At 31.7% G+C, this 13,228-nt stretch overlaps 1 protein-coding gene across 1 annotated transcript; it reads right to left on the bottom strand.

Annotated features, from left to right (window-relative positions):
• Nucleotides 1-898: 898 nt before the first annotated feature.
• Nucleotides 899-5,424, bottom strand: LOC140747334 (uncharacterized). Its single transcript, XM_073079724.1, has 4 exons — nt 4,957-5,424; nt 4,262-4,485; nt 3,529-3,810; nt 899-3,220 (listed from the first exon to the last, which is right to left on the bottom strand). The coding sequence occupies exons 1-4, from the start codon at nt 5,094-5,096 to the stop codon at nt 3,051-3,053; spliced, it is 816 nt and encodes a 271-aa protein (XP_072935825.1). The 5' UTR covers nt 5,097-5,424; the 3' UTR covers nt 899-3,050.
• Nucleotides 5,425-13,228: the final 7,804 nt, after the last annotated feature.

Genomic DNA, 13,228 nt, shown 5'->3' on the forward strand with positions numbered 1-13,228 from the left:
GTCCGCCACTGGTATCAACAATTCGATTTAAAGGTATGAACTCAACGATGCTTTAATCGGTAACTGTACTGCCATCGTTGGCAGTCTACTTGTATATAGGCTTACTATTTATTACAATAATTATATATTATGTATGTACATATAGAAGTATAGACATGGAATAGATAGCAGATGTAGACTAGACTTAGGAAATTTAGCTGTAATTAGCAATTATAAAAATAAATGCTGACAACGTTTTATATACGAATGCGTTACTTAGATACAAATTAAGGACTCATCGAATAAATAAGAACATAGCAATTTGTCATTCGTAAAAAATACGAATTAACTAATATAGATAATTAGGTACCTAAGGAATTTGTTATAAACATCTAGATAAAAAATTGAGAACCATCTGTGCGAAAAGTATATAAAATATTTGAGCTTTATGTAAATTATGAAGGTAAATTGATACATAGTTATATACTTTCGTCTATTAAGCCATAGGTACAGAAGAAATTGCAACATTAGCTGTTAATTTTAATTAATAGTAAATATAATCAGTATAATCAGTCCTCTTATAGAATTAAGATCAAAATACTTGCACTAAAATAAAGGTATTTATAGGTACAGGAACCATTCATTAGTAAAAGGCCATTAACATTTAAATTTTCTATCATCTTTGGAATATTTAATAAAATCTTGCAATAAAAAAGTAGATTTTTAGCTTAAAATTAAAAAAAGGAACATCATCAAGGCCCTGAAATAATATTACGACGGTCACGTTCAAATCTACGCGAATTTAGCGGAGTTAGCGGGATGCTATTCTCTCAGTCTCGTAATCTTTTATTTCGATAAATACAATGAAATAATAAAAAGGATATTTATTAAATATCTTTTAAGAATAAAGTAATTGATAGAATTTTAAATTATCACATAAAATTAATTCAGTTTTTTTAGAAAATTTAAGTATTTCTAATTTAAAATTAGGAATTTATTTATTTTATCTTTCAAACATGTATGGTACTTACTTTTACAGACAATATGATATTATTCTTGTTTCATAGCACAAATACATAAAATATTAATAGCATCCCGCTGTCATGCAAATCGCATAGATTTGAACAAATTCTTATATTACTTTAGTAGTATAAGATTGGCACAATATTTACAATCACAAGTACTTACATCAAAATAATACACGCACATGTTCAATTTGGACGAATACTTTATATTTACAATAAAATGAGCGTCGACCGATGTTTTTAAAACACGAAAATTCATCAAAAACAGATAGTTACTATATAAATTATGTACGTAAAATACTTATTTCTTATGTACTCGTATATTACTACATTATTCACATATTAAATCGGCGCCTGATTGCAATATTTTAATATTGGCGACCAAAATCAGTTACGTATGCATTTTAAAATTTAGGTGATACCTATCTGTACTTTTTGAATATTTAAGTTTAAATTTTTAAATGTCAATAAACTTTAATTTATTTGACGAGCCATTCAGTTAAATGATTTATCTTGTTCGACATTCCGTGCCAATTAGTTCTAGCACGCTAATGTGATGGATTAAAATAGGTAAAGGTGAATTACTTTCAAAAATCTATTTTTACGAAATAAAGTACTAGATTGATATCTCAGTGTCAGTTTAGAGCGGGCTGTTATTTAAACGTATGCCTATATTATATCCGCGGTTTATATAGTTTTATTTTGGATATTGACAAGTGCTGGTGGGTAATAAATTCATAGCGAATCTGTGAAGCTGTCAGTATCTGTCACAATGATATTATATAACGCCAAAATAAGTATTACGTGCCACATACAACGGTGACCTAATAGTAAAAATGGCATCCATGTTCTCTAATAATCTATTTTTGATAATAAAATTATTTTCTTGAAAATATATAAATAAATAGAAGTAACAAATATAAAAATGTTTGGTTAATTCTTTAAATTTTTAAGTTTTTTTAATAATTTCTACTTAAAACCTATATAAAAATAAACAAGTTATTATATAATCTAAATAATGATTAAATAATTCTCAAGTAATATTGCACAAAATTTATAAAAAAAATCACAAGTTGCCTTTACACAACAAATATTCTTATCACAATCGAAGATAATATTCATCTTTTTTAATTTTCTTTGTAGCTTATTTTAAGCCAGTCTCACATCTCATTCTTAATTTTAAAATGAGTACATTTTTCTAACTACATCAGTAGTTGAACGTTTAACTGGAAGTTTTTTAAGCATAGGTAATTTAAATAAGTATTTGCACTTAGGCTAAGTTTGTACAATTTTTTTGTAGTTACCTAAGTAGATTAGTTTTAAAAACACATAAAATATTTTGAGCAAAGTATAGGTAAAACCGATACAAAAAATATTTATTGAGCATTGCACTAAAATTCAATCAAGTAACTTAATCCTGTTAAATAGGTATATTTTGAGACGAACATTAAAAAATAATACTTGTTATGGCTTAACACAACAAGCGCTAGCAACCCTATCAGCAGACATTAGTGAGTACTTTCTCAATAAGAGCAAGTTTTGTTTCTATTAACAGTACAGTGCTGTTATCAATAAAACAATAATACTTGTTAATATAACATACACGAACCATCATACGGTCTCTCTTTGCACGTTATTGATGGAAATCCCTAACTACCCAACAATTTTATGAAAATCGCGGAAATAAATCTAAAATGAGAATCTAACATCAGTAATTATGTTAAAACGAGTTTTGTAAATAAACGCCGTTAGTAAGATATTTTTATCACTAACACCACTTTTAAGAGTAAATTAACTTAAAAATTCATAATACGCAAGGATAAATCAAACGCACTTTGGCACAATAATCTTGACATATTGTCTATGGCACGTTTTGATTGTCTGTATTGAGTTTGGCATTTCACCGCCCCGTTTTTTCTTTTCTATCGAGGCTGTGGCGTCACGGAATTTGCGCATTTTCAACGGTAGAAAGGATTTTAAGTCCGTAAAATAGTTGTTATAATATTTGATTCATTGTAAATGGAAGTATTGAATATTTTTAAATTTTTACGTGTGCATAACAGTTGTTCGGCGACTGTACCCACGACGGGCGGGGCCCCCGGAGCCCTGCGCTTCACATTCCCGTCGTACTCGGTCTATGATATCTGTCACTAGCTTCTCTTCCTGAATTCGTTTTTGTTCACTCTCCGGACAGTTCATTGGTGTCTCCACTGGAACTTAAAATAGAAACGCTTTAATGTGATGTACGTAAGACAATGTAGGTAGGAACACGATACAAAATTAAATTTACATTATCTATGCTGAAAAACTACTAGCCATAAATAAAGAGGGAATTCTAAATAATGTATTAGCATTAATGTTCCCTAAAGAGTATCCTTTATATATATCCCCTACGTGAAATTAAAAAAAAATGCATTATTTGTTGACCTTGTTTCTTTTTAAAAATCGAAGCCAAGTTAAAGTGCTGCATTTATTAACCGAGTGTTTAAACTCGCCTAATTTAAAATATTTAAAAAATACATACTTCTAGTGGTCCTATATATCTTCTTTTGTTCCGCAGGTTTCGCTGGAGTTTGCTTATGTGTAGTCTGGTAGTTTGGGACGCTCGATTTCGGTATCGCCAGCTCAGGATCGAGATCTTCTTTGAAATCCTGTTGTAACTGAAGTAGTTGTTGTTGTTGGATCTGTAGTTGTTGTTGTTGCTGTTGTTGTTCTTTCGCCATGGCTTCAATTTGTGCGTTGGTTAATACTGGACTTGAGTCTGAGAGGACTTCGCTGTGACGACTGGCAATATGACCGATGTAACCTGATTGAAAGAAACAACCCTTAAGAAACATTGGCATTTTTTTCCTAATAGTTAACGAAGTTTTTTTGTGGATTTCAATTATTTTAGGAAGCAATATACAGTCGTTGCATTATTGTTTTGAATCTTAAAGAGTCAGTATTAGATCCAGAGGAGGTGATGCTGAAACATCAAACGAAATATTTTGAGCAAAATATACGTAAAACTGATAAAAAAAATATTAATTGAGCATTGCACTAAAATTGCAATAAAGTAACTTAATCCTGTTAAATATATTTTGAGAAGAACATTAAAAAATAATATTTGTTTTGGCCTAACACAACAAGCGCTAGCAACCCTACCAGTGATTTCGTGCTCATAAAGAAAACTGCCTGAACCGTCATTTTTTATAAGAAACAAACGATATTAGGTACGAAAAAAAAAATTTAGGTACTAAATTAATATTGTTTCTTACCTTTTCTGCTCTTGAAGAATACTAAACACTGTTCACACTGGAATAACGGAGCTGGGTTCAAGTGAGGCACGTGTAGTTTGTATTTGTGTCGATACCAATGTGTCCGGCTCTGTAGAATCTCCCCACACAACTTGCAAACCACACTACCGTCATTTCTGGTCAAGTATTCCACACTTTCGGTTTTCAGTCGTGGTGACTCCTTGGTGTTATCTTGTTCTTTTTCCCTGAAGACAAATATCGGTAATTAAGTTATCAGCATAAAGTCATATTTTAAACTATAACAGAGGTTCTTATACTGCGATTGTATTGCATTGCAATATTAATTGTGACCTGCCGATTTAATTCATATGAGCTAATGATAAAATACTCCTGGGGCACTGCCTTCTTGGTAGATAGGTACCAAGTACCTATCAAAGTCACAAGTTTTTGTAATCTCTAGGAAAGGGGGGCAGCTGCATCTTTTCCTCTTCTCCCTTGGTGATGCCATCGAAGATGTTATATAAAATATGTAGTTTTTTAGGATACGAATGTATCTTTACACAATTAATCAGGCAGTTGTGATTATCACCGTAGGGAACTGCCCTAAGGTGATAATACAGTTGTTATCAGCTGTTATCAGATCAGATCAGCTGTTATCTTATTTGCTAAAATAAATTTTTTGCCAAAAATAAACCTTATTGCACATAAGTAAGTACCTGTTCTCGGTAGATTCCTTCGCTTCCTCTTCGTTTTTCTCAGTCAAGAAATGGACTCCAGCGTTTTGTTGTGTATCCTCACTAGGCTGAGTATCATTAGGTGGAACGGTGCAGGATTCGGCATTGGAAGAATCAGACATGACTTCTAATGTAATGATTGGGACACAGTTACCTTCGCTGTCTTCTTCATATGTTATGTGGAAATCTGAAAGAGTCCGTATAAAGAATTGTTTTATGCATACCAATAGAATGAGATATAGTACTACTGTTTCTTATATTGTAATTTAAATAGCTCATCATCTTACCATAATTTTGGTGTTTTTTGTAGGTACATTTTTTATTAAGACAAAATAGTTTTTGGAACAGGATTGTATTTATCTGAATTAACTTCCAGAACACATAAATGTCGATTATAGGTTCCTTATCTAGATGATATGTAAATAGGTAGATATTATGTGCATGTATTTCGACGGTAGTAATATACTCCCAATTTCTTTTACTTAAATAATTAACCTTAGAAGATAGTTATTTAATAATTCCAAGTTATTAACTTGAGTGATATCTGTTATTTATTTTAATGAAGTTAATAGTATGTACCTACTTTAAAACACTTCATTCAATTTATAAGCCTTCAAACAGACGCATTAAACCCAGGTAGGTAGGTACTTACCTACTAAGTACTTGAGAAAACATAATTGTAGCCAACAGTTGTCAAACAAGAAAAATGCAAAGATTTGCCATGTTATAGGAAATGCATGGCAATTTCATTTCAGCCGTTATTGTGGCGATGGTTTTGTACATAACCTGTTACATACATAACCTGATAACTAGGTATGTTTATTAAAATTTTCCTATGGCTATTACTACATGAATATTATAGCTTCATTATAAGGACGGAATGAATTCAAGGAGATCGAATAAATTTCGAGCGAAAATGTCTAAATTCTCCTCCACGGAATACACGGAATATAGGATACACTGATACATCTAGACACGATTTTATACCACATCTGAGTGTCTGTGGCAAATTTTTAGTAGGAATATCTTATGATGTTTATTACAAATGTCCAGAGATGCAGTGAATAGGTAATAGATGTAGTCCATAAAAGTAGATGTCTGTTTTTCCCTTATAAATCACGAAAACTTGGACTTAATTAATGATATTTTTTTATGAATATAATTATAGTGGGTTATGGGGAAAGGATACCTGAAATAAAATGAGTACAATTGTTTTTGTCGACATACAAATAATTCGCAAATGCATAGAAATGAATAAACTAAGTTACGTAGTCTTTATATTTTTATTATTATTTGTAGTGTACATAAATCAAGGCGATGGTAAGATTCTTTTCCTAGAACTAAAATTATATCTTGTTACAATAATTATATTTTTTTGTATTGTTTACATCAATTTAATGTTAAAGCTTTGCTGTTTGCAACGATATTTAACTTAACTATAAACATATCAGTTAAACTGTGGTAGTAATTTTGTTAATAACTGTTACTTAGTGTATTTTAATAGACTATCGAATATCTAACGGTATATTTAGTACTTACGATATTAAAAATACTATGAACATAGTAGTAAATGTTAATGTTTAATAACTTTCGCATATTTTTACATTAAAATTTTGTTTAAACCTAAAACTCTAAGACAATAAAATTTCCGTCCCGAAACACTTACTGAGTAGGTACAGATTTACCTGCACCAAGAAAAAGGTGCGATTATATGTAAGTCGAATTTAGATCCATACACTCGGCGTACTAGCATATTATGTTCTCGATACTTAATTAGAAGCAAATACGCTATTGCACCAATTGTCGGCTCTGTAAATTTGCAACTCCATAAACGCACCCGAAGAAGATAAAGAAAGATAAAGATTTGATATAATAAAATAAAAATACCGTTAGTAGTTTAGTTATACGGCACAATAAAAATATTCCTCCGAAGTTTGTAGACTATTATTTAATAGAATATAGAAAAAAATCAACACTTGCATTAAACATTGCACTTGAATCTAAGTTATTCTAGAACTGACAACAAACATAATTATTAAGAATATTAATTGTAACGTCCTGTCTGCAAATAAGAACTTAACGTGAATTTTTATACTCTAACATATAAAAATCATAAGATAAAAAATATTGTCATTAAAAAGGAGGAAAATATTACGCGAAGTATTCATTATATGCCTACTTATTTAGAGTTAATGATAAATTTAATAATTACAAAAAATATGCAAGGAGATCGAGGGTAAATCAAAAAGAAAAAGTAAGTAGAAATGTTTTTAAAGATTTCAATATTGAATAAGGATTCGTGGCTTTGTGATAAAGAGGGAACGCTAAAATGTAAGTAACACGAATATAATATGTTACTCGTGAAATCAAACTCATCTTGTAGGTCTTGAAGTCATGTAATAATATAGTCACATAAACGGTACAGAGTAACGATATAACAATTATACGTAAGTAAGTTCACACTAGTGATTAGAAGTATTATAACTACACAAGTATCTCCGTTATTCGACTGCTCTTGCTGAAGTCTCCGACCAGAATGTCGCTCTCTGTTAATTCGAGCGCCGCCAAGGTGTCGTCCCCACTTCACCTACCCGCATCTGTTTTTAAACTGTAGTATCAAATGAGTCACTTATTACTTTAATGTAACGTTATAAAAATGTGATATCGTTAATATCCAAGCTTCTTATTAACGACGATAACATTCGGCCGTCCTGCTCACACGTTCGTCCTCGATCGTGTATGGTCTGATGCAAGAGCTGCAAAAGAAAACCAGTTGTTTAATGCCTAAGTCCAGAAGAGTTACACATTTTCTTGTAATACCGACTCGCACGTAAGAGGCCCGAACTGTTTATCAAAAACATGGCTTAAACTCTACGCATTTTCTTGCAATACCGACTCGCATGTAAAAAGCCCGAACTGTTGATCCGAACCAAGGCTTAAACTAGGTGATGTTCATATAGAATCACACTAGTTGTGTATTACCTAGGTTATAAATCTGCCCCAACAGTGTTCACCACGGATTTCTGTTGCAGGCATAGTTCATAAGGACTCTTTACATAAATGTCATATGCGCGACAGGTATTGAAGCGAATGCATTAGACCATTGTTAAATAATAAAACACACGGTTTAAACTAGGTGATGTTCATATAGGATCACTCTAGTCATGTATCACCGCAGTTTTTATACCTTGTTTACGATAACATTCGGCCAGTGCTCAACTCAAATTTACTCTAAAAATGCAATATTCACTCAATGTAATACATCCACCCAACATACATACATACATACACCCAACCATATGCATCACCAAGAGACACCCGCGAACATTACACTGCTCGAGGCATCTGCACTAATCCATCTTAACTACAGATAAATAAAAATCAAACTAAAAAAAGTTTCCTACACCTACAGTAATGACAACATCTAGCTGCCCACTTTACTTATGTCTGGATTCTAAGTCCAATAGTTAAATCTCCAACAACTATTGATTCGATAAAGTTACGCATCAGAATAACGACGTTTATCTTATTAGTCCATTTCGGAATGCTCAACAACCTGTTCAATAACTGTTATACTGATAGATAGATAGATCTATAGTTGGCCACTAAATGAATCTGTGCGACTCAAAATACTATTATAAAATTATTTTATTACTACTTAGTACTTCTTTTAATTATTACAATGTTATTTTATACAAATAGTTGCCTTTCCAATGTACGTCTTTTATTTTTGCCACGCTTTTATTAACTTGACCTGTATGTATGTAACGGAATATTTGAATTCGATTTTTACCTACTTTGAACGGTCAGATTTATTTAAAAATTTTGAAATACCTATGACATGACATGATTTTAATAATCTTGTCCGATTCTAATTTTGTCTCATCACGATCGTCAGATTTAAAACTATAACTGTTTTACATAACATGTGGCTCCTTATCAATCACAACCTAAAATTTCTATGACCTGAAAAAGGTCTATTAAAGTTGATCATGATTTTATACCAGCCAGCCAAACAAACAGTTAGTCAAACTATCTTATGATACACCTTATTACCGAACAATTCATATTTATTATATATATTTCAAACGCCTCGGCTTCACCTGACTTTTATATAGTTTGTAATAAAAATTATATTAGTGCGTAATATCTATATAGATTATATTAATATAATATGTATCATTTACAACCAACACTCTCAAGGAGATGCTCGATGTTTCTATAGAGAAACCTAGACATGACGCAATTGTGAACCGTATGAAATTTATATGAAAAGTAAATTATTGTATAAGAAAATCCCATCGAAATGTACCTATGCTTTTATTTGATTACATTATTATTCATTTGGCTATGATATACATATAATAAGAATGAAATCTTCACGTGTTTACATCGAATATATTTGAAAAAGAAAAATTGTCTGTCGGTTTGTATATTTGAAAATGCATTAAAACCAAAACTACGAAGTCGATGTCAAAAGTATACATTTTTTTTAAAAAACATTACATGACCAGGTAATGGACAATTCCAAATTACTAACGTACTCCGTGATCTTGACAGAGGGCATTGTATAATTCAAATTATATTTTGAATCCACATGAACAAAGTCGCAGGCAAGACTCGTTTTAAAAATGCAATTCAAATTATATTTTGAATCCACATGAACAAAGTCGCAGGCAAGACTCGTTTTAAAAATGCAATTCAAATTATATTCTGACTCCACATGAACAAAGTCGCAGGCAAGACTCATTTTAAATATGGTATACAAGAGACTATCTAAATTTATGTAGGCTTCAGTGACCGTTTCTCACTTAATACGTATAATAACTTAATTGCTGTAACTTGTAAATAGAACTAAGCTCAAGTTATAAAAGCATCAATTTATTATTATTATTATTATTATTTTACTTAAAATAATTTATTCTCAATCCCATACAAAGTGGATCCCGTTTATCATTTCGTAAATGGCTCACATAATTAATAATATCGATAGTCTAAGCGTCTCAACGTTTAAGGTACAAACTTCATTTACCAGTATTTGATAGTGCCCAATTTTCAAACCAAAAGGACGTGTAATGTGTCAAATTCAAATTGAAATTTAAAGATTTAAAATTACGAGATGTAAAGAAATATTAATACAAAACGAAACGTTGCATACTAAATTTAAAACAGACATTTAATATTATGTATAAGTGAGTCAGTCTGAAGTAGAATGGGAGATAAGAGATATATTTTTATATATAATATTCCAAAGACCGCTGCGCATAAGTTTCTCAGTTTTCTTATAGATCATTAACTAATGTGCATTTATACTTTATGGGAGTCAAAACACAGTAGTACACAGTACTGCGTGAATTCGCCTAGAATTGATGGAAATCTAAATTTGGCAACGTACGTATGCTTCTTTCATAACAATTACGTATCAAGTATATGAAATCAAAAGGAAACTTTCATTGATTTATAAAATGAAAATGTGAACAATGTAGATGTGAATGCAAGTTTATTTTTAAATATAGTCAATTAATATCCAAAAAAAAAAAAACAATAAACCTTAAACTCATTTACCATTTCCCTCCTGGGTACACTCAGCCACTCAATACCGTGGTCGTGATACTTTTTTGCAGGCAGTTAAATATGTACCACGTAGATATTATACATTTCTGTACAATTATGAATAATCAAAATTTTGCAACTTAATAAACGTGTCACTTATATCAAGTAGGTATACTGTACTCTGTAACTGCGTTTGTTGCTACCGCATAGTCCCTTCCATACAATAAAAACAAACGCATATACGTAAACCCCGTTTGAAACATTAAAAGTTATCAAAAATAAATTCAAATCTAACCTGTATGCAATTTCTGGCGTACATTAGCCTATATTAACAACCATTAGGTTCCCATATCTATAAAGCCTGACATTTAAGATTAAAGATCCTTAAAATATTTTCATAAGTACGTGTATTTCTATATATTTCAAAGTAGGTGTAACTTTAGAACAATTAGGATTTACTTTTTACACCACAGAATTTAACCAAATGGACAGATTTACCACAAGAACTGCCTTGCAAAATTACTTTTAGACACTTCTTCACAGAAAATGCACTTATTTTGAAGTAAACACCTCAGTTTACAATGTTAACAAGTAATTTGATAAGAGTAAAGTTTGTTCACAAAATTTAAGTATATCATTTTCAGAGGGTATTAACATTTCATTGAATTACTAGTCTCAATCTATCCATTTTCTTAATTCAAATGAGTTTTCCCTTACATCAACGACATTTATCTACCCCCATTTTTACTTATTCTACCAAGATGAATTCACATATGACATAATAATGTTTTAACTCACGGTTTTTATTCCTGTGTCAAGTATGTTCGTACTTACGAATCGCCGTCCATGATTGTGAGCTGGTTCTTGTACACTTCTGATGAAATCAAACTCATCTTGTAGGTCTTGAAGTCATGTAATAATATAGTCACATAAACGGTACAGAGTAACGATATAACAATTATACGTAAGTAAGTTCACACTAGTGATTAGAAGTATTATAACTACACAAGTATCTCCGTTATTCGACTGCTCTTGCTGAAGTCTCCGACCAGAATGTCGCTCTCTGTTAATTCGAGCGCCGCCAAGGTGTCGTCCCCACTTCACCTACCCGCATCTGTTTTTAAACTGTAGTATCAAATGAGTCACTTATTACTTTAATGTAACGTTATAAAAATGTGATATCGTTAATATCCAAGCTTCTTATTAACGACGATAACATTCGTATAGTAAGTTTAACTTTAACTTTTATTTAAATCATGGCCGTTAATACGTAAACCTACAATTATTGTGCCAAAATCAGTGAGTGAACACTTATAGACCTAAAAATTTTTGTCGACGTTTCCTTAAAATATATACAAGTATTTTTTTAGAAACTGTGCAATGATACCTTATTGTAACATAATGTGATATGCAGATACATTAAAAATGCAAACATAATATATTTATTTTAAAATTCGACATTCATCATTATTTAGACACTTGTCTCACTACAAACGAGTTAGCGATAGACGAACAACGGCATAACAACTTCCCAAATAGACTTGATTTGTTGGCATTTTTCAACCAAAGAATATAAAAATAATATTTTCGAAAGAACTCCGCAAAAAATTATGATTAAAAAAATTAAATATAACATTTATTTGGACATTGTAGTGGTACTTTTCTGTCAACTGTTGCTTTCCACTGTCGACACAACTTACCTTTACCTACTGCCATTTCTGTAATATTTTTTGCAAATTTCCGTCTATTTTTCGCCCAATCGCTGTAACTCGCCTCTAGTTTGCGGGAAGACAAGTGCTTTATGTGCCTGTTTTGGCGCGTTAAATACTTAATGAAAACTATGAATTTCTCGATACAACTAACAAAGCTGCCTGGCAGCTAGTGGTTAGAAAGGAAAAGGAAAGAAAAAGAATTACAATGATTCAACAATGAACATGACCGCTAACTTAGTTAGCACTAATATCACAAAATAAAATACTATAAAAAAAAGAAATAAATAACATTAACCACTCCGTTAGGCCTTGTCGGAGGCCATTAGGGCTAAACTTCCGATAATGAGGCCACTAACTCGCTGCTGGAGCAACGTGGGATCGCAATTCAGGCACGTAATGTGCTTGAGCCCAGCCGTGGGCTTAAACGGACAGTCGCCCACAATTCCATGAGATGTAAAAATTATAAGGACCATTTTAATTTAATCTGAAAAGCAGTTATTGGTAATCAAATACTGTTTACATTAATTCCTATATAAAACGGGGCGAGGGTGGTATATTAATTTAATGTGATTAATTCACTTCAAATTTTACATACGGAAGATTTTTATATGGTCGTCTCATTTTGTGGGATAAAAGATAACTAGTTAACGTGGTTAGAGTGGTTTGTAAAAGAAATGAAAAAAGTGAAAATTATAAGAAAACAACTATGAAATTCGAGATGCGATTTAGTATCGCTGAGAGCGCTTTTGAATTAGACGATTTGAGTCGGACTGCTGCCGCACGGCAGCTGGAGGGTTGTCGTACTGTACATGGACGGTTTCTTTTTTTTGCGAAATCGTGGTACGTGGCAATCGCAATGCTGTCGTCCTGCGTACGAACTTGTAACACATTGCTGGCGGCAATATCCCACGTCGATCTAGATGCACAATAGTGCGATGGACAAATTTGTTCATATTACATCAGAAAACAGAACTTCTCGTGTGCGGTGC

This window comes from Epargyreus clarus, unplaced genomic scaffold, assembly GCF_041222505.1.
Source record: "Epargyreus clarus isolate Ecla_fem2 unplaced genomic scaffold, WU_Ecla_fem_2.2 ptg000014l, whole genome shotgun sequence".
Taxonomy (NCBI): Eukaryota; Metazoa; Arthropoda; class Insecta; order Lepidoptera; family Hesperiidae; genus Epargyreus; species Epargyreus clarus.